Source organism: Rhinatrema bivittatum, chromosome 19 (genome assembly GCF_901001135.1).
Source record: "Rhinatrema bivittatum chromosome 19, aRhiBiv1.1, whole genome shotgun sequence".
Lineage (NCBI taxonomy): Eukaryota > Metazoa > Chordata > Amphibia > Gymnophiona > Rhinatrematidae > Rhinatrema > Rhinatrema bivittatum.
In genome coordinates, this window is record NC_042633.1 from 18647353 (window position 1) to 18674988 (window position 27636).

The following is a 27636-nucleotide window of genomic DNA, read 5'->3' on the forward strand; positions in this document are numbered from 1 at the left end:
TCCGATGACGTCATCAAGCCGGCGACCGAAAGTAGCTACAACAGAGCAGGGCAGGTCTATCCGGGAGGGAAACAGCGCGGAGATTAGTTATTCAGGTACTAGTGTGGCAGGTTTCGCCTGTAGTATTATTATTTTGCATTTTAATTCGAATTTGGTTTCCAGTCTTTTCTTTTAATATTAAGTTGATGTTACTGTCTCTGTCATGCCGCATCCTCTCACTCTAGGGTTTTAACAACTTCCAACCGTCAAAGTCTAGTCTGCCCTGTTTACTTCCTGATACAGAGTCATAGACCTCAGATGATTTCTGGCTTTCCCTTCACTTGTTTGCAAATAATAATCCTTTGTACTTGTCCTAGGCGTTCCTGAACTGTTATTGTTTTTGCCTCTAACCATCCAGTAGAGGTGATATTCCGTGCATTCACCACCCTTTCTGTGAAGAAATATTTTTGATGTTGCTCCTGAATCTGCCCCTTTGGAGCCTCATATCATGACCATTTAATTCTTGAACTTTACTCCAAAAAAGATTTGCTTTTACAAACCCAGGGGCCAAAAAGCGAAGTTTCTTACCTGTAATTGGTGTTCTCTGTGGACAGCACACAAACAGCCTCACAAGTGGGAACGTCAGCCTCCGGGTGTAGAGTTAGAGCATGCTTAGTATAGATGAGGCTCAGAAAGTTCTTGAACATTTTCTGAGCATGATTGTGGTTTCCCGCTCAACTGCCAGTAGCAATGATCTCCTCAGTTTATTCCAATAGCTTTAAGCACAGAATTCTGTAAATATCATGCATTTCTCAGTTCTTTCTGGGGAGGGAGGGATTGTGTGACTGTGTGCTATCCACGGTGAACAGGTAAGAAACTTCACTTTCTCCATGGACAAGCATGCATTAACAGTCACACAAGTAGGATTCCCACACTGTGGATGCTAAATGTTTAGATAGTAACATCTTGGTATTTAGCATCCATAGGTCTTTTGCAGAAAGAGTTGACAGTCTTGTCTTAATGAATTATAGTTTTCAATATTGTTTTTCCAAATTCCATGCTTGGTCTGAGGTAACGGTCCAAATAGTAATGCTTGATAAAGGTATTGGTGCTTGACCACGTTGCTGCATTCCATATCTCTGTTAGTAGTCTCTGATTATGAAAGGCTGTTGTGGATGTGACCGCCCCTGTTTGATGAGGTCTGATATCTTCTGATTTAGACTTATTTTCTAGCATGCAACATAAGTTTATACTTTGTTTTAACCAATTTGAAATTGTCTGTTTAGACACATTCTCACCCTTTTTTAAAATCAAAGTAGGAGATGAAGAGCTGTGTTGATTTTCTAAAAGTTTGAGTCTAGATTGTGATACAATTGTTGCATTTTATTTTGGTGTGCTTTTGGAAAGAATACAGGCAGTTCTGTAGCCTGATTAAGATGGAACTCAGAGGTAATCTTTGGAAGAAATTTAGGGTTCATTCTTAGAGAGACCCTGTCTTCATGGAAGATGGTGTAGGGGGAGTAAGTCACCAGTACCTGAAGTTCACTTATCCTTCTAGCGGTAGTAATGGCTAAAAGGAACGAAGGTTTCCATGATAATAATTGAAACGGGATAGATACAAGCGGTTCAAACGGAGGTGCTGTTAGTTTTGTTAGTACGTAAGTTAAATCCCATGCAGGCATTGGTGGTCTTAAGGGTGGATGTATGTTCTGGAGACCACTCATGAAACGTTGTACTAATGGGTTTTGTGATACTGGATTTGAGAAAGTCGAAACGTGATAAGCTGCTATGGCACTTAGGTGTACTTTGATAGTGGAACTTGACAAATGTTCTGCACTTAAATGATGCGAGTAGGTTAATAGTTGCTCTGCATAACATGACTCAGGTTGAATATCTTGCGATTTACACCAAATGGAGAATATTTTCCACTTTTTTTGTAGAGGGTTTTCTTGAAGCTTTTAATATATTAACTATTCAAGGAAATAGATTTAGTGAATCATAGGGACTTCTAATTTCCATGTGGTTAGCACTAGCGTTACTAGGTTTGGGTTGTATGGTGGAACCGTTGTTTTGGATAATTAGATTGTCTACGGTTGGCAGCCAAACTGATCTGGATATTGAAGATCTAGTTAGCCAAGGGGACCACTGTTGCTTCGGCCAGAATGGAGCTATTAGAATTATTATTCCTCTATCGTTTCTTAATTTCGAGATCACCCTTGTAATTTAGAGGTACTGGAGGAAAGGCATAGAGAAAACAATGACAGCACTGAATTGCAAATGCATCTTGAGTTAGAGTTTGAGATGAATAGATCTTGGAACAAAACCTGTTTAATATTTTGTTGTGAAATGCAGAAAATAGATCTATCTTGGGAGTATTCCATACTTAGAAAATCGATTGTAGAATGTGATTGTCCATTTCCCAGTCATGTGGATTTAACAGTCTGCTTATACGGTCCACTAATATATTGTCCTTCCCCGGTAAGTATACTGCTGAGAGTTCTATTTTCATGGAACTTGCCAGGTCCCATATCCAACAGGTAAGTTTGCACAGTTTGAATGAACCTGTTCCCCCTTATTTGTTGATGTAGAACATGGTGACCTGGCTGTCCGTTTGTCAACTCGACGGTTTAGATTCAATGTGAGGTTTGAATGCAGTGCATTGTAAACAGTCCACACTTCTAATTGGTTTAAGTGCAGATGCATCCGAGTTTTGGACCATTGCCCCTGCATGTTCTTGTTTAAGTAGTGTGCTCCCCAGCTATGTAACAATGCGACTGTTGTAATCCTGTTTTGAATCTCGCAAGGAAGCATATTCTGACCATAGAGTAGGTTGTTTTGAATTGTCTACCAACAGAGAGAGTTCTTTAAATAATCTGAAAGAGGAATCTTGGCTGTAAGAGACTGATGACTCTTTTTCCAATGAGACTTCAGTTGCCACTGTGGTGTTCTCATTTTTAGTCTTGCATTGGGAACTACGTGAACTATTGAAGCCATATAACCAATTACCCTTAACATTTTTCTTGCGCCAGTGTTGCTTCTTTTGAATATATGCTGAATCAATTTTCTGAGAGCTTGTGCCCTTCTTTGAGGAAGGAAAGCTTTCATTTTTCTGGTGTCGAGAATGGCCTCATTGAATTCCAACTTTTGTGAAGGGTGAAGATTTGATTTCTTGAAGTTTATTATGAATCCTAAATCCTGTAGGACTTTTATTACTGGGCTTGATGGACCCTTGGTCTGACCCAGTATGGAAATTTCTTACTACTTTTGTATGATGAATGCTTTCGGATCTTGATATCGCTGCGATCAGCCAGTCATACAGATATGGGAATACGAGAATATTTAGCTTTCGAATATGAGCAGCTACCACCGCTAGCACCTTCGTGAGTAATCTTGGTGCTGAGGCGAGACCAAATGGTAGGACTTGATATTGAAAGTGATGACTTTGAAATGAGAACCGGAGAAAACGTCTGTGCTATATTCTTATGGGAATGTGAGTATAGGCGTCTTTTAGGTCTATGGTCATTAGCTAATCGTTCATCTAAAGAAGTGGCATTGTCTGTAAGGAAAACATTTGGAACTTTTCCTTTCAGAGATCTAAAATAAGCCGGAGTTCTCCTGTTTTATTTGGAATTAGGAAATATTTTGAGTAAAAACCCCTCTTTTCTTGGGATGGAGGAACCCTTGAGATGGCTTGTGATTGGATCAGGGTTTTTAACTCTTCCCGGAGTTTTTCTGATTTTAGCTAGGATGAAGGGTTGGTGTTGCAATAACAGACCTTGGGAAGTTCTTAAAATTTAGATAACCCCATCGAATTATCTGTAGAACCCATTGATCTGTTGTTATGGTCTCCCATGCTTTGAAACATTTTGTAAGTCTTCCTCCCATTGGAGAATTGATGGAGGATTCGAGGTTGTATCTGAAGTTAAAAACTCGGCTGAGATTGTTGTGTAGCGGAGTTGTTCTGCCTAGCATTACCTCTATTGCTGGAGTGAGATCTTTGACTCCTGTGAAATTGATTTCCCCTCTGAACAAATGAGTTGTAGTTTTGAGACTGTTTCCGATAGTAGTTATAACTACTAAAATGACCTTGAAATAAAAAGGAGTAATAAGGTTGCTTGTATAAATAGAATTGCCCTCTTCTGTTCTGCTACTGATCTGTGGAGTTGAATGATACAGCCTGCAAGGCTAGATTTTGCTTTTTGAGTGACTCCAGTGCCTCTTTCACTTTCTCACCAAAAAGGTTTTCACCTTTGCATGGCGTATCAGCTATCTTCTCATAAACGTCTTCACGAACACTTGAAGCTCGCAACCATGCCATTCTTCTTGCTGCCATGGCTATGGCAGAGGTTCTAGAGGTGATGTCAAAGGGATCATAGACTGCTCTAGTGAGATGTTTTATACCTTCATCTGAATCCTTGATCAATGTTTCAAACTCCTCTTTCTTGTTTTCTGGGATAATGTCTTTGAAACTTTTAATATATTTGAAGTATTGAATAAGACAATTTGAATTTGGTGTGATTGAGTATGTTACTGCAAAATAGCAGCCAAGAACACCTTTTTGGCCGTCCTATCTAAGATCTTCGGATCCTTTCCAGGAGGTGAATTTTAGAAAAGGTTAGACCTTTTAGCACGTTTCATTGCTGACTGCACTATAAGGGAGTCATGTGGTAATTGTGATTTCACATGCCCTCTACACTGTTTGATTTCATATTTAATAGGTTTTTTGGGTTTTTTTTTGGATTAGTGATAATCGTCAATGGAATACTCCATCTCACATCTTGCAGGTTAAGAAAAGCATCCAACATAGGGACTGTCTTGCTGGTAGATCTAGGTTGAATAAATTGCAATATTCCGTCTTCCGTAGGAGCTGGAGTGCTTTCTTTGACAGGAAAGTTATTAGTCTTGGCCATCTTCTTGATAATTGCAATATTCCGTCTTCTGTAGGAGCTGGAGTGCTTTCTTTGACAGGAAAGTTATTAGTCTTGGCCATCTTCTTGATAATTCTTGAATAAGAATTGTCCTCCACCGGGGAATTTCCTTTTAGATTCTCTGGTGAAGGATTTGATGGTAGGTCAGGTGAGGCACCTGGAATGGGACATTCCAAGGACTCTAATGTAGATGGTTGAGTATAAAGATTCATCTGACGAAGAATCGGTATGGTTGCTGTGTTTTTACTGTGTTCTTTGTTTTTGTGGTTCTTTAATTATATGTGGATCTTGTTTTGGGTCTTTCATGTAACGATGCACAAAATCGGACCACATTTTTCTTACAAAAGTGTGATCCTCTTTGTGTGGGAAGGGTAACAGTATGTTACTTTCCGAATCATATTCTGTCATATCGGGTTTTTGGAGACTTAGGATGAGAACTTGTCTGTTGGTCTTCAGAGTCTGAATCCAATAATGTTATGTGTTTAGTCTTTCTTCCTTTCTCTTTGAAGAAGTAGGTTCAGATAATTTTTGTTTAACTGCACGGAGGCACGTCAAATCTGGTGGAGAAACTGGCTTAGAAATCGGACTCAGTACCACTGATGAAGGTTCCTGCGCTTCGCTCTATGTAGTCTGAGGTACTGGAATTTTGTAATTTGGCTGATCTTGGTGCCAAGGATTGCGCTGATCTCTGTGCTGTGTCCCGCCCCGGATGGTGTCAATGTCTGCACCAATACCTTCTGCTCTTTATACACCAATGATTTCATGTTCTGTGCCAAAAACTGGCGATGCTTAGTCAGCACTGGTTGAGACTTGTGCACCGATTTCTTCGGTGACAGGCGAATTCCATGCCGATCTACTTTGAGTGACTAGAATGTGAATGTCGTCTATGTTTAATCCGATCATCTGATCTGGGCAAACTTTTGTGCTGCTTGCGATCTTTATTTCTTGATCTTTTTCTCCGTTTTTTTAGGCAAAACTGTTTTTCTCTTCTAATTTTACTTTTCTTTTCATAATCAGAGCAAAAAAACTTGTAATGCAGCTTGAGATCTCAGTAAATTCTAGCTCTTGGCGACATATGTGACAAGGCGATAGCTAAAGCCAGAAGAATGCTGGGCTGCATAGAGAGAGAGGAATATCTAGTAAGAGAAAGGAAGTTATGATCCCCTTGTACAGGGCCTTGGTGAGGCCTCACCTGGAGTACTGTGTTCAGTTCTGGAGACTGCATCTCCAAAGGGACAGAGACAGGATGGAGGCGGTCCAGAGAAGGGTGACCAAAAAGGTGGATGGTCTTCATAAAACGACTTATGAGGAGAGATTGAAGAACCTAAATATGTATACCCTGGAGGAGAGGAGGAGCAGGGGTGATATGATACAGACTTTCAGATACTTGAAAGGTTTTAATGATTCATGGTCAGCAACAAACCTTTTCAGTTGGAAAAAAAACAGTAGAACTAGGGGTCACGATTTGAAACTCCAGGGGGGAGGAAGAACCAATGTCAGGAAGTATTTCTTCACGGAGAGGGTGGTGGATGCCTGGAATGCCCTTCCGGAGGAAGTGGTGAAGACTAAAACTGTGAAGGATTTCAAAGGGGTATGGGATAAACACTGTGGATCCATAAAGGCTAGAAGATGGGGAATGAAGAGAAGAGATATGGAGGTGGCTTGCTGGAATACAGGCTACTACCTGGTGATTACTACCATTACTCAATAAGCCTTCACATGGTTAATGCAACTCCAACATTGCTCTCTGCTTCAATGGCAGGGGGAAATATGGAAAAGAGGATTTGTATTCAGACAACCAACAAGGATTGAACTACACAGTCTGGGTAAACAAATAAGCATGGGGTTAGCTTGCTTATTGCGGAGGTTATTACCCTAAACCATTTAAGCCTGATACTTCATTTTGAATGCATATGCAGCGTTGCTCTCTGCTTCAACGGCAGGGGGAAATGTGGAAAAGAGGATTTACATTCAGGCAACATCCAACAAGGAATTGATCTGTGCAGTCTGGGTAAACAAACATCGGGGTAACTTGCTTGATGCGGCGGTTACTACCCTTAACCATTAAGCCTTATGCTTCACCTTTAATGCAACTCCAACATTACTCTCTGCATCAATGGCAGGGGGTGACAGGAAATTCAGATCGAACAGTTACCAACAAGGGCCCTGAACTTGGTGGTCGGTGAAACAGATAAGTATGGGAAAACAAGTGTGGGAGCTTGCTGGGCAGACTGGATGGGCCATTTGGTCTTTTTCTACCATCATTTCTATGTTTCTATACTGCCACAAGACTTACATTTCGTGGAGTCGTGCTTACTTCCAAGGCAACGAAAGCAGATTTGATGCTTGTCCTTAGTAGACATATTATGAGAGCATTTCTCGCAGACTTTAAAAGGAACCTGGCCTCTTTTTAGAAGACTTTGTTTGAAGAGTTGAGCATTACCCATCTGCTCGCTAAGGAGATCGTTGCTACTGGCAGTTGAGCGGGAAACCACACGCATGCTCAGAAGATCTTCAAGAACTTTCTGAGCCTCATCTATACTGAGCATGCCCGAACTCTACACCCGGAGGCTGACGTTCCCACTTGTGTGGCTGTTAATGCATGTTTGTCCATAGAAAACACTGTTTTTTGTAGATTTTTATTTTTTTTTATGCCTCTGAATAAATCATGACCTAACTTCAGTGTAAGTGATGCAAAACTGTAATTCACCTAGCAAGGTGTGGGCCAGTAATAGGTAGATGATAAATATTTTAAATAAATACCAAGTATATGTATCCAACATAAAGGAACATAGAACAGCTACCACGGTGCATGCTGTATTTTATGGCATTTCTGAACATTTTCATCCTCTTATTTTTCTGTACAGTCTGGGAAAATTGAAGGCAATTGGCAGTCCTATCTCATGCCAGCCATGTCAGGTCTTTCCTGAGAGCCACATGGACAGTGCTTCCCTCCAGGTCTCTGGCGCGTTCCTGCACCCAGTGTGGAATCAGTGAAGTTGGCTTGCCTAGCTTAATGTATTTTGTGGAAGAGGGGAGCTGCTTAAGCCAGTGGAGCACAAACTGGTTCTTGAGCCTCTTCCCCTCACTTGGGCTTGCAGGATACATCTAATGAATATGCATGGAATACATTTGCATACAGTGGAGACAGTGCATGCGGTATATCTGATGTTTAATTATTAGTGATATCCTGAAAAACCCAACTGGCTGATAGGGCGCTGATGCCCACTTTGAGCATCACTGGCTTAAGTAACATGAGTGCGGTGCTGGTTCTGCTTACAGCCCCATGTGGGCATTGTGGTGGACTACCTGCTACCATATAACTAAGAACATAAGAACTTGCCATACTAGGTCAGACTGAGGGTCCATCAAGCCCAGCATCCTGTTTCCAACAGTGGCCAATCCAGGCCATAAGAACCTAGCAAGTACCCAAAAACTAATTAGCTCCCATGCTACTGATGCCAGTAATAGCAGTGGCTATTCCCTAAAGCCTGAATTTTAAAATTGGGGATAGATAGGGTAGGTTTAGGGGTCGGGGAGGAGAGGGGAAGAAGGAGGAAGGTTAGGGAACTGGGGAAAAATGCCAATCGTGTTGCCGTGAGTAATTGAAAAATCCCCCACCCGCCCACACATGCGCACGCCAATATGTTTTATAACATGCGCGCGGTAGTGCATGCGGATAGCATATTTTATAACATGTGCGCATGTTATAAAATCGGCGCGTCCGTGTGTAGGTTTGAAAATCGATCCCTAAGTCAACTTGATTAATAGCATTTAATGGACTTCAACTCCAAGAACTTATCCAAACCTTTTTTTAAACACAGCTAAACTAACTGCAATAACCACATCCTCTGGCAACAAATTCCAGAGTTTAATTGTGTGTTGACTGAAAAAGAACTTTCTCCGATTAGTTTTAAATGTGCCCCATGCTAACTTCATGGAGTGCCCCATAGTCTTTCTATTATCCGAAAGAGTAACCGATTCAGAGGAAGTGGTGAAGACTAAAACTGTGAAGGATTTCAAAGGGGCATGGGATAAACACTGTAGATCCCTATAGGCTAGAGCAGGGGTCGGGAACCTTTATGGCTGAGAGAGCCATGAACTCCACATATTTTAAAATGTAATTCCGTGAGAGCCATACAAGACCTACCAAATTAATTTACTACAACCCCCTACTCTCCTGACGCCCCCCAAAGACCTGCCAAATTAATTTGCTACAACCCCCCACCCTCCTGACACCCCCCCCCCCCCCCCCAAGACCTGCCAAAAGTCCCTGGTGGTCCAGGGCTCGCAGACAAATCTTTAATAAAAAAGTAAAAATCTAACAAAAAACCCCCACCCTCCTGACACCCCCCAAGACCTGCCAAAAGTCCCTGGTGGTCCAGCGGGGGTCCAGGAGTGGTCCGGGAGCGATCTCCTGGACTTGGGCTGTCGGCTGCCAGTAGTCAAAATGGCGCCGACGGCCCTTTGCCCTATGTCACTGGGGTCGACCAATGGCAGCGGTAGCCCGTGACATAGTGAGGGCAAAGGGCCGTCGGCGCCATTTTGACTACTGGCAGCCGACAGCCCAAGTCCAGGAGATCGCTCCCGGACCACTCCTGGACCCCCGCTGGACCACCAGGGACTTTTGGCAGGTCTTGGGGGGTGTCAGGAGGGTGGGGGGTTTTGTTAAGATTTTTACTTTTTTTTTTATTAAAGATTTGTCTGCGAGCCAGAATCAGCCATCAAAAGAGCCACATCTGGCTCGCGAGCCATAGGTTCCCTACCCCTGGGCTAGAGGATGGGAATAAATAAAAAAGCTTAACCGGCACAGGGCGGCAGTTACTACCTTGGGAAGCTTGCTGGGCATTTTGGTCTTTTTCTGCCGTCATTACTATGTTACATTTGCCCGTTCTAGACCTCTCATGATCTTAAACACTTCTATCATATCTCCCCTCAGCCATCTCTTCTCCAAGCTGAACAGCCCTAACCTCTTTAGTGTTTCCTCATAGGGGAGCTGTTCCATTCCCCTTATCATTTTCGTCGCCCTTCTCTGTACCTTCTCCATCGCAACTATATCTTTTTTGAGATGCGGCGACCAGAATTGTACACAGTATTCAAGGTGCGGTCTCACCATGGAGCGATACAGAGGCATTATGACATTTTCCGTTTTATTCACCATTCCCTTCCTAAGAATTCCTAACATTCTGTTTGCTTTTTTGACTGCCGCAGCACACTGAACCGATGATATCAATGTGTTATCCACTATGACGCCTAGATCTCTTTCCTGGGTGGTAGCTCCTAATATGGAACCTAACATTGTGTAACTACAGCAAGGGTTATTTTTCCCTATATGCAACACCTTGCACTTGTCCACATTAAATTTCATCTGCCATTTGGATGCCCAATCTTCCAGTCTCACAAGGTCCTCCCTCAATATCACAATCCGCTTGTGATTTAACTACTCTGAATAATTTTGTATCATCTGCAAATTTGATAACCTCACTCGTTCCCCTTTCCAGATCATTTATAAATATACAAGCCGTAAAGCCCGTTAAAACGGGCTACATCCCTCTGTCTCTCACCTCCCCCTCATTCTCTCTCCCCTCACTCTTCACCACCCCCTCCCCCACCCACTCCTCTCCACCCTCCCTCTCCTCTCACTCAGTCCCCCCTCTCCCTCACTCCCTCCCACTCAGTCCCCCCTCTCCCTCCCTCCCTCCCACTCACTCAGTCCCCCTCTCCCTCCCTCCCTCCCACTCACTCAGTCCCCCTCTCCCTCCCACTCACTCAGTCCCCCTCTCCCTCCCTTCACCCACCTCCATTTCCTCCCGGCGCCGTAAGCGCGACTTCCCGCAACCCTCACCCGGCTCCATTAACTCCTCCCGCTCCTGCCGGCAGATCTCGGGGGGGGGTCACTCCCGCGCGCGCGGCAGTGACCCCCCCCGAGATCTGCCGGCAGATCTGGGGAGGAGAAGTAGCGGCACCGCGCGCGCGCGCGGTGCCGCTACTTCTCCTCCCGCTCCTGCCGGCAGATCTCGGGGGGGGGGGCGCGGGGGGGACCCCCCCCCCCCCCCGAGATCTGCCGGCAGATCTGGGGAGGAGAAGCAGCGGCACCGCGCGCGCGCGGCGCCGCTGCTTCTCCTCCCGCTCCTGCGGCCCCACCGCCATTTTTTTTTTCTGATCGACATCCTTGCCCGCACATGCGCAGTAGAGCTGCGCTCTACTGCGCATTTGCGGGCCGTCGGTCACAGGCCATTTATAAGGTAGATTAAAAAGCGCTGGACCAAGTACAGATCCCTGAGGCACTCCACTGTTTATCCTTTTCCACTGAGAAAATTGACCATTTAATCCTATTCTCTGTCTTTTAACCTGTTTGTAATCCACGAAAGGACATCTTTAGAATAGTTTCCATTATTTTTCCCAGCAGTGAAGTCAGGCTCACTGGTCTATTGTTTCCCAGATCACCCCTGGTGCCCTTTTTAAATATTGGGGGTAACTTTAGCCATCTCCCAGTCTTCAGATACAATGGATGATTTTAATGATCGGTTACAAATTTTAACTAATAGATCTGAAATTTCATTTTTGAGCTCTCCCAGAACCCCGGGTGTATAGCATCTGATCCAGGTGATCCGCCACTCACCAGCCTGTCAATCTGGCCCACCATATCTTCCAGGTTCACAGCAACCCGGCCCAGCTTCTCCGATTCACCACCCCCGAAAACCATCTCCAGAACCAGCATCTCCCCAACATCCTCACCAGCCAACACAGAAGCAAAGAACTCATCCAGTTCCCGTGCAACGGTCCTTTCCTCCCCAAGAGCCCCCTCAACCCCTCTGTTATCCAACGGTCAAACCGATTACCCCATAGGCTTCCTACCTCGGATACACCCAAAAAAGTCCTTACTATGAGTCCCTGCCTCCACGGCCAATCTCATCCCAAACTCCCTCCCAGCCTGCCCCACCAATGTCCCACACCCAACCTGACAACACTCACGCTTCCTCCCACCCTCCTCAGATGGATCCCTCTTCCAATTTCTGAAGGATGCTCCCCTGGCCAAAATAGCCTCCCTCACCTCACCCCTTAACTATGCCGGCAATCGTTTTGCCCTCCTTCCACCTTTCCCAACACATGGAACACATCTGGACTGCGCCTCCAAGACTGAAACTCCAAACAATGTCCACACCTGTTGCACACCCCCAACCCCTGGAGGTGCACCTCCCAGTCCCTTTCCAACTATTTTCCCCATTCTATCAAAGCCTCCCCCTTGAAAATCCAGTGCTAGATCCGTAGATTCACACATCGGCCCCCTCCAGTCATCAGCTCAAATCCGATCACGTCATGACCACCACCGCTATCCCTCCCACCAAATCCCACACTCCACCAAGAATCAAATCCAAAAAATCTCCCTCTCTCATTTGGCTCCACGAAGCAGTTGATCACTCCATCCAGTAACTCCACGTCTCCAGCATGCCCTGATGCCACACCCACCTGGTCAATATTGGGGTAATTGAAAACTCCCACCACCACTGCACTGCCAAATCGGCTAACCTCCCCGATCTCTCCCAGCACCCCACCATCCATCTGATCATCCTGGCCAGGTGGATGGCAGCACATTCCACCACTACACTCCTAGCCAACACACATGGGACCACCACCCCCATAGATTCCACCTAGCATCTAGTCTCTTGCATGATCCCCCACCCTGTTGGACTCCACACCCTCCCGGACATATAGTGCCAGTCCTCCCTATCAGTGCAACACAATCTGCACCCTGATATAGCACCCGCCCCCCCCCCCTCCCCTTCCAGCCATCCTCCCTCCACCAGGTCTCCAAGACGCCAACTATGTCCATCATTCACTGTTACACACTGTTACACACTCTAATCCTCCTATCTCACTCCCCAGACCACCGGCATCAGCATACAGACATTCCAAAGTGCGTTCCCAGCCTGCATCAACAACCTGCCCCTCAGGTGACAGGGACAATTTTGAAATTTTCCCGTCGATAGCAGGGCTGAATTAGCCATGCTGTCTGGGACGTTTTCCAGCGGCCCTGAGGCGAAGCTTCTCTTAGCGATCGCAGAGCTTTGCTCGAGTGCCATTTTCTCCTCAGTCTTGTATATGCCGCGCTCTCATCCTCACGTGGAGCTTTTTTCGCTTGACTTCTCAGAGTTTTTCCTTCTCCCAGACGACTAAAACAGCACTTTTTCAGTACTACCATGGCCCCCAAACCGCCTGGCTTCAAATACTGCCAATGTGGGAAAGTGATGTCTATCACTGACGGACATAAATATTGTTATGTCTGTCTGGGGCCTGACCATGACCAGTCCCACGCGCTCAGAAGATTGCCTGCCTCAAGGAAGGGGGGGAAGGCTCCTGTGCCCCCCCCCCCCCCGGTCAGAGCGTCTCCTCCCATTCTTCCCCCAGGCCGAAGGTGGACCACCCGGAGAAATGTTAAAGAGCCTCCTCTCTGGGGACCACAAGGTAAAGGGGCCACCAAGAGCCAGACAGTGCTTGCCACCACAAGATCCGCCTAGGACTGCTGCGTCTGAGGCCCGGGCCTAGGAGTGTCATCCGCCCGATGTCAAACTTGAAGTCAAGCCCGGGAAATCGGCCCTGCAGCAGCTATCATTGATCGAGGAGATGGCAGGAGTCTGGAGAGAGAGGATATATAATGGGTGAAGGGGTAAAAAGGCACAAGGAGCCGGGGGGGGGGGGGGGATCAAGGGGGCTGAGGGGAGCAGCAGCCGATCAGTTTCTTTATGGGGAAGCATAGGGAACAGCAGGTGGGGGGAGCCATATTGGAAGAGAAAGGGAGGTGTAGCTGTGGAGAAACACCAGTAAAGGAGAAAAACTAACGCTGATGTTAGAAATTTTATTTCATGCTACTTGAAGTTAATTTGCTACGCCAGTTTTAGCTGTAACACAAACCGTGTTTCAGTGATTGCAGAAAGAGACTTTGCATATATATATATTTTTTTTTCTTTGTATAATTGCCCACTGTATACATGACTGGTTAGAGACTGCTAATGAGACTGATGACCTTCATTTAGTAATTGATTCACCCAATCTCCGCTAAAGTGAGACCAAACAATATATATATGTACCCCAATATTAATCTCACCCTCCTGTGTTAATTTTATTATATTAATTTTTGTTTGCTTTAATTGAAGAATAATGTAAAACGGAAGAAGGTAAGTTTCATACGTTTGAATGCATGCCTTCCTCGGCCTTGCTTCATTTCTGTAGTGTAGTGTAATTATTGAAAATATAAGAGAGAAGTCTTATATTTTCAATAATTCATTATTATGGCGTCTAATACGGATATTTGTTAGTCGGAATAATTTTTTACCCAAACGGGGTTCACAAGAGAATAAATTTATTGAGAATATTTTTTCGACAGAAATCCATAGCAAACAATTGGCGTTTTGACTACAAATATTTCATAAAAAAGCAAAAAGAAAAAAAGCCAATATTGGCATTATATAGTGGACATTTTAATCATTAATTAATAAATTGTTTCAGATAAAGAAGATATACAAATAAAGGGATCGGGAGGGAGGTAAGTTAATGATTACACTACAGAAATGAAGCAAGGCCGAGGAAGGCATGCATTCAAACGTATGAAACTTACCTTCTTCCGTTTTACATTATTCTTCAATTAAAGCAAACAATTAATATAATAAAATTAACACAGGAGGGTGAGATTAATATTGGGGTACATATATATACTTCATTTAGTAATGACTTGAGATAGTCTAGGAGGACTAGATTCAGGCTGCTGTTGAACAGACATATTTGTTGACATAATAAAAGGTGTGATTATCGGCAGTCATGACTATGGAAATGGCGTAGATCTCTCTGTGATTTCAAAATTAAGAACCACAAGGGTCAAAATTATTATTATAATGAAGGTGTTGTAATAGTGCAATTGCTGTGAGAATAGAAATACCATAGAAGAGGCAGATAACTAATGGTTTTCTTAATTCTTTCTCAGCAACACCTGACCAGCTATCGTGCTAAACCTGGGCCCCCCCCAAAAGGACAATCTTCTTCTTGTCGAAACCATGCTTCATCACAAGCGTTACACTCTTGGGGCTGATCTCCCATCTCCAGTTACAGGAAGTAGGTTGGCATCTCTTCCATGCCTCTCCACCAAGATCACAAATGACATCTCCAGGAAGTTCCTGGAACACAACGATCTGAGCAAACTGCAACATTTTCACCCTGCTCAGTTTGAAGACCGGGCCGAAATCCTGAATGAATTGGACTCCCTGTTCGTTTCTGATCCTGGGGCCAAGGTCAAGTTAGTCTTTATGGAGAACAGGATGCTGGTGAAAAACATCTTCATCATGACTTCCGCCATGCAGGACATGGCCCAGCGGTTTCCTGAATACCTCTATGTGGATCTGTTGCCGCATTTTGGCAGCCACGTTGATTTGTACACCGTCTATTGTGAAGATGATAACGCAGAGTGGAAAGTATGTGCAAAATGCCTTGCACGAAAGGGCCAGTCAGAACATTTACGGTTCCTTATGGTTTCCATCTGTCAGAGCATCCAGAACTTGACTGACCAGGTTAAATATGTAACAGTGAACCCAGAAATATGGGAACCTCTGGACCTAAAACCACTGGTACCCTTTGCCTCACTGAGGTACTGCATGCCACAGGTCTTAGAGATTCTGTACGAGAGAATTTCTGACGCAGATTCAACAGCAGAGGCTCAGATTAAGAACTTTTTGCACATTCTGGCTCACTCTTGCTCACCCGTATTCTACAATCAATACTTGAATGAGTTGAAGGCTGCCTGCCCTGCGGAGTTTTTCCAGTACTATTATGAAACCTGGCACCCCCACAGGGAAATGTGGATCATAAAGGACAGCAGAAGTCAGATCGCAGAGAGCAACATCTGTACCTTAATTAAATCCAAGCACCAGGCTCTCAGAGTTAATGTAGATGCTGCCTCTTCCTTGTACTGCTGCCTTCACCTGGCTCTCAACGACAGCACGACAGTGTTGAACGCAACCTCCGCTTCCAACCTTCAGGAGTCGCCATCAATGCCAGACACATCCCTTGCACTTGCCCTCCATCAGGTACGACTTTTCTTCCCTTTGCCTAAATGCCAGTTAAGCGTCTTCGTTCATGGTGTGGTGGGGGGAAGGTTTTGCAAGCCAACGTCAAGTGACATAAAGGTGTAAGTCATAGTGGTTCTTCACCCTTTCTGGAATGCAATCACATCTACAGTGAATATGCATGCGATGGATCTGCATACATTGGAGGCAGTGCATGCAAATCTATCTTGTGGATATCCGGAAAACCTGACTGGCTGGGTGTGCCTCGAGGGCTAGGTTGAGCATATTTGCATGTTTTCATGCTAGCCAGGCAATCTATAAGGATAACACATGGTTTTTGTTTTGTTTTTGGTTTGTTTTTTTCCAGCGACGTTAGTGTGGTTTGAGGGATCACCCCATCCCTAATATAATAACCATTGACCACTTTTTCTCAACAGTCTTAAAATCTCTCTTCATATTTGCTATTGTCCACTGTCATATTGGCATCAATAAGAACTTCAATGTATAATTATCAGATTAAGGAATCCTTGTTCCTGTTCGTACCCCAGATCAGTCCAGACAAATGGGTTTTGCATCCCTGCCAGCAGATGGAGTCGGAGAACAAAAACTTTTCTGAAACAGCTACCGAAGCTAGAGTGCCACCTGCAGTCCCTCAGTATTTCTCTGACTCCAGCAGATGGTAGAAGTGAAAATCTTGCAGTCCGGAGAATTAGATTTAAAAAAAGAAGAAACAGAACAGGAGGTGGAGCAGGGGGGTTGATATCCCTGATTTAGCTCAGCTTGAAGTCAACGAAGGCACTGAAAGCCAGTGGTTCTGGCTCCTTCCTTCCCCTTGAACTGCCCCTGCTGGCCCTCCGGCGTCTGAATCATCATCAAGAAAGTATTCCCTTTCTTTTTTTTCTGGGAGGTATATTCGCAGGCCTATCTTGAGGCAGTGTGGGTGCAGACGCTGACTGGCTTGGTCACGAGACAGCAGGGAGAGGAGAAGGAGAGCCGAGCGGTCAAGGCCCACTGGGTACCCGGGTCGGGGTGGAGGGGGGGCCTTCAGCGTGGGCTGTTGGCAGGCAGCTTCCCATCGAGCGTGAGGCGCATCTCGCTTGGACGAGCGCAAAGCACGTGCATAATGGCCGGGGGCCATGGCAAGTGCTGCAAGGCCAGCGGGGAGAAGACTACGCGCCTAAGTGTAAACGCACAATGTGGCAGGTGCGCTCATAATGGCGGCAGCTGCGGGACGCTGCAAGGCCTGTGGAGAGGTGCATGTGCCTAAAGTGTGCCTCAGGAGGAGAAACTTATTTATTTATTCGTTCCAAAAGAAGATCACAGCAGTTTACAAAATCAGCATTCGTATTCTAGGTCAACACAACAGCAAATGCATTTCTAGGTTAGCACAGCAGCTTCAGGTCCAAATTAACTAGGGGGCTCCGATCATGGTTAGTAATCCATAAATGCTATTTCATTATCCTTCACGCATTGATCAGTAAGTTGTCATGTTCCACTTTACATCGTTCAGTGCTTATTGCTCATTCTACTCACATTATCTATGGTTTAGACAGTGCAGTTAACGGCATATTGGTGTCTTACGTCAGTGGTCCCCAACCCTGTCCTGGGGGCCCACCAGCCAGTCTGGTTTTCAGGACACCCGCAGTGAATATGCAGGAGAGAAGATTTGCATGTTTATGGAGGCGGTGCATGCAAATTTTCTCTCCTGCATATTCATTGCGGATGTCCTGAAAACCCGACTGGCTGGTGGGCCCCCAGGACAGGGTTGGGGACCACTGTTTTACGTTAGATCATATGCATTTCTAAAAAACCATGTTTTCAGTTCACGTTTAAAACTCTCTCTGTGATTTGGAGTAATGACGCCGGTAGAGAGTTCCATAACTTGGGGCCCACTATGGAAAACATTTGGTCTCTTATTTGTGTTAGATGTATACTGTGCGTTGTAGGCACACTTAGAAGTCCCTTTGTTTTGTGTTCTTAGGGATCGTTGCAGTGTCACTCCTATGTATTGGGTTAATGTTGATGATATTTACAAATGAGTTAATACTTTATTTATGCTTGTTATATCCCCTCATTCCAGAGGTAGATCACAAGTTTATGTGTTTAGCATTGAATTACATTGTAAATAAGGTGTTAGAAAAATTCAAGCAGCATTAGAATACATGAGAAAGTAACAAATATAGGGAAAATAGTAATCGCATCGACAAGGGATTAAAAAGTTCAAGAGGTAAGTCAAATCGGAATTGAAATAACATTAGAAAAAGGTAAGGGTATGATCTGTTTTCATGAATATATACAAATATGAAGAGATTTTGTCAAAGATTAATTTTAGTTCATAGGCGTTTTGAAAGAGCCAAATTTTAATTATTTTGTTCCCTCTGCAGAAGATGGAGCTGCCCATTGGGGAGCCATGGCCCGCTGACTTCTCCCTCCCGCCGCCTGACTCTATTAAACAGGAGGTAAATTCTGACATCTGTCGTCCCCCCCACCTCTCTCTCCAGATCATCAGTTATACCTGTCTGGCTTCCTCTCTTTATCCCATCTTACTCAGGGGTTTGAATATGAAGGATCCCTTTTAATAAATCCTTGTATTAAAAAAAAAAGGCCTTCTCTTGGGCTTCTGTGTCACTTTCAACTGAGATTGGATTCTGTTTTATAGTTAAACTTGGGGTATTTGTGTGTTGGGGAAGCTGGAATTGCTGCTGCCTGTGCTGTGAGGGAAACATCTGTGAAACAGAACGCACTTACACATATAGCAAAGTCCGTGCATAGGCCATATGGTCTCTTTCTGCCATCATGTTTCTCTCTGATCTGCACATTCACACCAACTGCTCAGCTCTGCAATGCCTTATGCTTGTCTCATACCTTCTTGATCTGGACTCGGTAAACTGCTCTGTATTTCTGTGCCTGTTATCTGAGCCCTCCAGTCCTAGACGAGGCAGGCTGTATATCCCTGCACCATCCCCTGATCCCTCCAGTCCTAGAGGTGACAGGCTCTGTATCCCTGCACCCATCCCCTGATCCCTCCAGTCCTAGAGGTGACAGGCTCTGTATCCCTGCACCCATCCCCTGATCCCTCCAGTCCTAGAGGTGACAGGCTCTGTATCCCTGCAGCCATCCCCTGAGCCCTCCAGTCCTAGAGGTGACAGGCTCTGTATCCCTGCAGCCATCCCCTGAGCCCTCCAGTCCTAGAGGTGACAGGCTCTGTATCCCTGCACCCATCCCCTGAGCCCTCCAGTCCTAGAGGTGACAGGCTCTGTATCCCTGCTCCCATCCCCTGAGCCCTCCAGTCCTAGAGGTGACAGGCTCTGTATCCCTGCTCCCATCCCCTGATCCCTCCAGTCCTAGAGGTGACAGGCTCTGTATCCCTGCTCCCATCCCCTGAGCCCTCCAGTCCTAGAGGTGACAGGCTCTGTATCCCTGCACCCGTCCCCTTATCCCTCCAGTCCTAGAGGTGACAGGCTCTGTATCCCTGCACCTGTCCCCTGATCCCTCCAGTCCTAGAGGTGACAGGCTCTGTATCCCTGCACCCGTCCCCTTATCCCTCCAGTCCTAGAGGTGACAGGCTCTGTATCCCTGCACCTGTCCCCTGATCCCTCCAGTCCTAGAGGTGACAGACTCTGTATCCCTGCACCATCCCCTGAGCCCTCCAGTCCTAGAGGTGACAGGCTCTGTATCCCTGCACCCGTCCCCTTATCCCTCCAGTCCTAGAGGTGACAGGCTCTGTATCCCTGCTCCCATCCCCTGAGCCCTCCAGTCCTAGAGGTGACAGGCTCTGTATCCCTGCTCCCATCCGCTGAGCCCTCCAGTCCTAGAGGTGACAGGCTCTGTATCCCTGCGCCCGTCCCCTGATCCCTCCAGTCCTAGAGGTGGCAGGCTCTGTATCCCTGCACCCATCCCCTGAGCTCTCCAGTCCTAGAGGTGACAGGCTCTGTATCCCTGCACCCATCCCCTGATCCCTCCAGTCCTAGAGGTGACAGGCTCTGTATCCCTAGATATACAAAAAAAAAAAAAAACTGCTCCAACCATGTGTGTCATTCATTCAAACTCGCAGTAAACACTGGTAATATGTTGGAAGAATCCGGCAATTATGTTAATATATACCTCTCAACCAGACCTCATACACTTTAACCAGAGCTATAAATCGTACTGCTCTGGGTAGATACCACACATCTTGAAAAACTTTATGTGCGTTGTGGTTTTAATCATTGGTCATTGGTTGTGAAGCTCAATTACATTGCATTCTTCATTTTTTTCTTTTTTGTAATAAATTATTTTTAGAGGAAATATAACCTACTGTGGACAGAACTTATCTTAAATGTCACTTGTTGTTATATAGGAAGTACTTATCTTGAATAACGTTTGCAGCTGAATGTCTTAAACTTTAAACCGGAACGCCGGAGTGAAAGAAACAACTACGCCCGACGCGGCTCGCGTTTCTTTTTTTGCTTCTTCAGGGGCTCTGTTGAGTTGTATTAAATATACAATTTATATCTCCCGACTTCCACAGCCTACAGATCAGCTGGTCCACAGTAGGTTATATTTCCTCTAAAAATAATTTATTACAAAAAAGAAAAAAATGAAAAATGAAGAATGCAATGTAATTGAGCTTCACAACCAATGAACAATGATTAAAACCACAACGCACATAAAGTTTTTCAAGATATGTGGTATCTACCCAGAGCAGTACGATTTATAGCTCTGGTTAAAGTGTATGAGGTCTGGTTGAGAGGTATATATTAACATAATTGCCGGATTCTTCCAACATATTACCAGTGTTTACTGCGAGTTTGAATGAATGACACACATGGTTGGAGCAGTTTTGTTTTTTTTTTGTATATCTAGGGATACAGAGCCTGTCACCTCTAGGACTGGAGGGATCAGGGGATGGGTGCAGGGATACAGAGCCTGTCACCTCTAGGACTGGAGAGCTCAGGGGATGGGTGCAGGGATACAGAGCCTGTCACCTCTAGGACTGGAGGGATCAGGGGATGGGTGCAGGGATACAGAGCCAGCTGATCTGTAGGCTGTGGAAGTCGGGAGATATAAATTGTATATTTAATACAACTCAACAGAGCCCCTGAAGAAGCAAAAAAAGAAACGCGAGCCGCGTCGGGCGTAGTTGTTTCTTTCACTCCGGCGTTCCGGTTTAAAGTTTAAGACATTCAGCTGCAAACGTTATTCAAGATAAGTACTTCCTATATAACAACAAGTGACATTTAAGATAAGTACTGTCCACAGTAGGTTATATTTCCTCTAAAAATAATTTATTACAAAAAAGAAAAAAATGAAGAATGCAATGTAATTGAGCTTCACAACCAATGACCAATGATTAAAACCACAACGCACATAAAGTTTTTCAAGATATGTGGTATCTACCCAGAGCAGTACGATTTATAGCTCTGGTTAAAGTGTATGAGGTCTGGTTGAGAGGTATATATTAACATAATTGCCGGATTCTTCCAACATATTACCAGTGTTTACTGCGAGTTTGAGGCTCTGTATCCCTGCACCCATCCCTTAAGCTTCCTCAGAACTGTGTCTAACATCTGACATATGAGAGACCTTTCATTTGGTGGGTTCTCTGGCTGGTTTGTGTGTTCCAATATTTTTGTTTTTCTCTTGTGATTTGCAGGCAGTGAGTTTGCCCATCAGTACTACAAGTGCAGAAGAGACCACCTCTGCGGCTGTACCTTTCTCCATAGACCTGAAATCAGAGGTAAGTTCTTCCTGGTCGCTCTGTAGCATAGATGCAGTGGGGATTTTCATCTTGAGCATCCCATGCCTTTCTCCAGTTTGGATCTGGAATTCAGGAATACATTTTTCACTTGCTAGTTTTAGGGTAGAATTTGTAGATAGGAGGAACAAACCTGGTTCCCTGTACGTACCCAGATCAGTCTAGACTCCTGGGTTTTGCCTTCCTTCCAGCAGATGGAGACAGAGAAAGTTTCACGGATGTTGCCACATAACACGAGGTGCCACCTGCAGTCCCACAGCATTTCTCTGTCTCCAGCAGATGGTGGAGCTGCAAAGCCTGCAGTCTGAGACTCAATTTAAAAAAAGAAAGTAAATAAGACTTTAGAATTTGGAGATTGTCTCCCAGGGGTTTGCTAGGTCCTGGTGGGACCATCCCCCCCTGGTTTTTGAGGCGGATGAGCAGGGAGTTGGGGACCCTTTTATGCTCAGTCCTTGATCATTGCCAGGGGCGTGATGCTGGGGGTCCCAGTTCTCTCACCTTTTGGAGGACGGACAGAGCCTCCGGCCAGTCTTCATCTGAGCAGGAAAGTAGTTTGGTTTTTTTTTTCTTGCTTTTCTGGTGTTTGTCTGCCTTGTTGAACTTTTAGTTTAAAGAAAAATGTGTGTGTGTGTGTGTGTGTTTGTGTGTGCTTATCCTGCACCATGGGTTCTTATCTACCTTGAACATTTGGGTGAGACTTCTTCATCTGAGACTGTCTGAATGTATTGGCTCCTTGCCGGACTCCAGTGCCTTTCCTTCCTGCTTCATACCATCTATCTACAGCAGTACAATAAAGCTTTCCACCTGCAAGTGTCCGCTCTCTGTGTTTAGCCTATTGCTGTGGTTCCCCCACAGGGCCCCTCCCCGTGGGAGGAGTCATCTCCCCTGCAACTAAGGGTCCACACAATGTCACGAACACAACAGTTACCAGAAGACAAGCCAAAGGGCAGATGATTTTTTTCCTGCTCAGACACGATTTTGAGACAATAAGAGATTTCACCAAACTAAGGTTTTTTCGGGCCCTCTGAGGCAAACAGCAGTCAGAGCTCAGTTCTGGAGTCAGTCCTTTCAGGGTGGTTTGAAGCCATCCCGAGACAACCCTAGTACAGGTGGAAGAGGAGCGAAGTCCTCGCAATGAAGTGAGGACGGTCCACTTTTCAGTTCCAGCCATCGGAAGGCGCTTGGCGCTCTTTTGCTAGGAGTGAGCCAAAAGAACCATGGACCAGTGGGTCCTGAATATGATGATAAGGCTACGTGTTGGAATTTGCTCATCCCATATGAGACGCTTACATCGTGTCCCCTTGGGTTCCTCATGCCAAGCAGGGGTAACTGTTTAAGGGATGGTGAAGCGCTTGTGGCGTTTTGGGGCTATAGTACCAGTTCCTCGAGAGGAGCAAAGAACATGAAGGTATTCCATTTATTTTGTGGTGCCAAAAAAGGAGGGGACGTTTTGGCTGATTTTGGATTTAAAGAAGTTAAATGCAGCTCTCAAGGTTCCTTGTTTCCGCATGGAGACTCTGATGTCAGTCATGGCGGCGGTATACAAAGGGGAGTTCTTGGCGTCTCCTGACTTGACAGAGGCGTATCTGCACATGGCCATCAGGCTGGAGCACCAGTGGTTTCTGAGGTTCATGATCCTAAGGGAGCAGTTTCAATTTCAGGCCTGGTGGTGGTGGCAGCAATTTTACGACAGGAAGGTGTGTTGGTACAAATTTATCTGGATGACTGACTCATTCATGCAAAATCAGAGGACCTCCTTCAGTACAGAAGGTACTGTTGTTGGGGTATCTGAGCTGGGTGGTGAATCTGGTGAAGAGCCATCTCGTTCCCTCTGACATTGGAGTATCTGGAGGCTCGGTTCGACATTCTGGAGGGAAAAGTGTTTCTAATGGAAGAGAGGCTGCTGCAGTTGCAGGGTCAGATTAGACACCTATTAGGTATGTGTGATATGCTTTGCTTGCCTTTCTGTCACAGTTACACGGCAGTCGCGTGAAGCTTCTTTCAGACAATGCAACAACGGTGGCCTATATCAACCGGCAGGGAGGAGCCAAGAGTCGGGCAGTGACTCAGAAGGCCCAGGAGTTGGTTCTCTGGACAGAACAGAGCTTGACGAGATTAGCGTCATCTCCCATGGCTGGGGTGGACAGTGTTCAGTTGGATTTTCCCAGCCAACTAAAATTAGACTCCAGGGAGTGGGAGCTGTTGGAGGAGGCGATGAGTCTCATCCACAAGAAGTGGGGGTATCCCCATATGGACTTAATGGAAACCGGACTGAAAGCCTAGGCATCTCATTTTTACAGCCGCCAGAGAACGTGGGATAGAATTATTTATTTGTTTGTTTGTTTTTATATATATATATTTACATGGGATAGAAGGCATAGATGTTCTAGTTTTACCATGGCCTCATGGCATTCTTCTTTGTCTTTCCTCCATGGCAACTAGTGGTCGAGGTGATACAACGAATAAAAAAAAAAAAAAAAAATCATCCAGGCAACATGATTTTGGTGGCTCTGGAGTGGCCACGTCGACCATGTTTCACAGATCTAGTCAACGTGGCCATAGACTCCTGAGGTCCGAACATCTGTCGAATATTTTCGGACCAGGTAGCTCACTTCTGTCTCATAGCCTGGCTTTTGAGAGGAGATGTTTGAGACGGAGGGGATATTCTGAAGCAGTTATTTCCACTTTATTGCAAGCCAGGTGACCTTCCACATCCTTTGGCGTATGTGAGGATTTGGAGGGTGTGTGAATCCTGTTGCACTGTTAATGGAGTGCAACATATTCAGGCTACAGTGTTGCATGTTTTGGCCTTTCTACAGGAAGGTTTCATCAAGGGTCTTGCCTTTAACTCTCTGAGAGTACAGGTAGCAGCTTTGGGCAGTCTCCAGGGATATCCTCTGTCTGGTCTTCCAGATGTTATGTTTTCTTCAGGGAGCGAAGAATTTGCATCCTCCAGTGAGAAAGATATGTCCCTCTTGGAGTCTTAATCTGGTGCTTAGAGGAATGTGTGAGGCTGTGTTTAAACCACTGAGGAGGGCAACTATGAAGGACTTGTTTCTTAAGGTGTTTTTTCCTGGAGGCTATTTGTTCAGCCAGGAGAATCTTGGAGATCCAGGCTTTGTCTTGTCGAGATCCCTTTCTGCAGATTTCAGAGTCAGGGGTATCATTGCATACGATGCCTTCCTTTCTGCCAAAGATGGTTTCAGCGTTCCATCTTAATCAAGCTATGAAACTCCTGGCTTTTCTGGATTTGGATTCCTCCACACCTCGAGCAAGAGAATTTGGGCTCTTGGATTGTTGAGGTATCTGAAGGTTACTAATGATTTCCATAGATCGGGACCACCTCTTTGTTCTGTGGCGTGGTCTGAAAAAGGGGTGTAAGGCGTCTAAGGTTATGATTGCGTGTTGGCTTAAGGAGACGATTGGCTTGGCTTTTGTATCTAAGGGTCGTTTTGTGCCTGCAGGTTTAAGGGCTCACTCGATGTTTTTCTCAGGCGACTTCTTTGGCCGAATCACAACAGGTGTCTCCACGGGAGATTTGCAGGGCGGCTACTTGGAAGTCGCACATTTTCGCCAGGTATTATCGCTTGGATGTCAGGCTCCAGCTTTCATGTGCTTTGGTGAGAGTGTTCTGCGAGTGGGACTCTCTAGGTCCTACCCTGTTTAGGGGAGCTTAGGTACATCCCAGGAGTCCCAGGAAAAAAAATTGGTTCTGAAAAGAGGAAATGTCACTGTCCAGGATGGCAGCTTGAGATTGCGCTCCTCTATCCAGCGGGCCAATCTTTCCAATATCATAGGCATCTGAGCAGTAATCGTTGCCCTGTATATTGATTTCGAGCCGAGCAGTATAATAATGTCGGTTAAAAAGAAATTAGTGGACTTTTGCAAGTTTTCATATGTGAAATTGGATGAGGTTGTCTAGGCCATCTCAGAGAAAATGGCAACCGAGGACTCCTCCGAGCCTGCAGCGGACTTACAAAGCGGGTCTCTTATTGCTGGGGCCGACCTTCCCACCGGAGCAGAGATGCACACATGGTTCGGTGATCTGGACAGGATATAAAGTCCTATAAACAGGAAATAATGTCCTTAATTTCGGAGATACGAGAAGAAATCTCGGACCTTGGCCGCAGGATCGATGAAACGGAGCTGTGGGTGGATTTGCAAGCGGAGGATTGGAAGTGTTTACAGAGAGATGATTCTGCTACGCGATATGAATGTGAATTTTTGTCTGAAAAATTGGAGGATCTTGAAAATAGATCACGAAGTAGTAACTTACGCTTCCGTGGCATGTCTGAATCCTCCGACTATTCTGACTGCAGGGCCGTGGTTGTGAAGATCTGCCAGAGTTTGCTCAATGAGAGGGAAAGTTCCTCGACATCCTCTGCGCCTACTATAAAACTAGAAAAAGCCCACCGATCTTTGGGTCCTAAGACTGCAAATAAACCCCGGGATATCATAGCGTGTTTTCACTCCTACACACTTACAGAGCAAATTTTTGACATTGTGAGAAAGCAGAGGTCTTGGAAATGGGAAGGGCTCGATATCTCTATATACGCAGACATTTCCTCTACCACTCTACGGAAAAGGCAGGAGTTCTGTGAGAACAGCCGTGTACTACGATCGGAGAATGTGTAATACGGTGGCTCCATCCCTTTGGGCTTTGGTCCACCATTCAAGGTATGTCGCATCTGGCCAGAACTGAGGGTGAAGCAGTTGTGAAAATGCAAGATGCTGGTTATGCTGTCCCGACGATGCGGCCTCAGTCGAAGGCTCCGCGGTAGCCTCGAGAGGAACCTCCCCGCTGGCAGAGGGTTGTGGAGGGAGGCCAAAGATTGCGTCTCAACTCTGAGGGCTCGACTTACTCCACAGAAACGAATTGAATCCAGGCGGGTTTTTTTTTTGTTTGTTTGTTTTTGGGTCTTGTGACTCTTGTTCACTACTGGCGCTGCTAAAATTTTTTAGATTTCGCAGCTGCAAAGACTTTGAGTTTTTTGTTCTAATAGCCTGATCATGTGTACATGTTTTTGCTGGAGACACAAAGCAACTTAACTTTTGAACTGGATGCTAGAAGTTCAAGATTATGCGGTTACGCATTTACACTTTGTAGTTTTATAGCCTGCTCGATGGGGAGATTATTTTCATATTCTTCTGAAACTTCCTTGTCCAGCTTTCTTGGATTTGTGGATGGTAATCTACATGTCCGGGGAGGGTTTTTTTAAAAAATGTCTTTATTATAAGTTTACAGTGGTTTTTATTGCCATTTGGAAAGCCAGTTGGAGTTTTAACACGTGGAAACTTCTCTTTTTTGGATGCCATTTCTTGGTACTTGATTATATGGTTGTGGGAAACTGATTTGGGACTACTAAAATCTTGGATAAATATTTCCCAAAGCTATCGGCTGTGGACTATTGTCGTACCTATATTTCATGGCTGAGTTTAAGTTTATTTCTTTGAATGTAAAGGGCCTCAATACCTTTAGGAAGCGATGGCAGCTATATAAAGAGCTCAACAGATTGCAAGCCGATATTGTGTTTCTACAGGAAACACACTTAAAGAAGGTACGAGTCCTTGATGTGCAATGATAAATTCCCGCATCAGTATTGGTCTGCGTGTTCCAAATCAGCAAAGTATGCTGGGGTAGGCATTCTACTGCGGAAAGATTTCCTATCCTACCTAATAAACGAAGGATGACCGACGTGCCGCAAATGCGCAGTAGAGACCAGCTCTACCGCGCATGTGCGGGCGAGCACATCGGTCTGAGCCAGAAAAAAAGAAAAAAAATGGCGGCGTCCAGTGGCAGCGGCGGCGTCGGGAGGCGGCGGCGGTGGCGGCAGCAGCGGCGTCGGGTGGCGGCGGCGGCAGCGAGGGAGGAGAGAGAGAGGGAGGGACTGAGTGAGAGGGGGGAGAGAGAGAGTGAGGGGGGAGAGGGGGAGTGAGG

General features: G+C 45.5%; 1 protein-coding gene across 1 annotated transcript in view; it reads left to right on the top strand.

The window, feature by feature from the left end:
* Positions 1–27636, top strand: part of LOC115080770 (uncharacterized protein ZSWIM9-like) — a 40280-nt gene continuing 12644 nt past the window's right edge. Inside the window, exons 1-4 of the mRNA XM_029585169.1 lie at positions 1–95; positions 14887–15982; positions 18346–18420; positions 21597–21680. Of these exons, the coding sequence (XP_029441029.1) occupies positions 14957–15982; positions 18346–18420; positions 21597–21680 (1185 nt within the window). The 5' untranslated portion in view covers positions 1–95; positions 14887–14956. The remainder of the gene's footprint in view (positions 96–14886; positions 15983–18345; positions 18421–21596; positions 21681–27636) is intronic.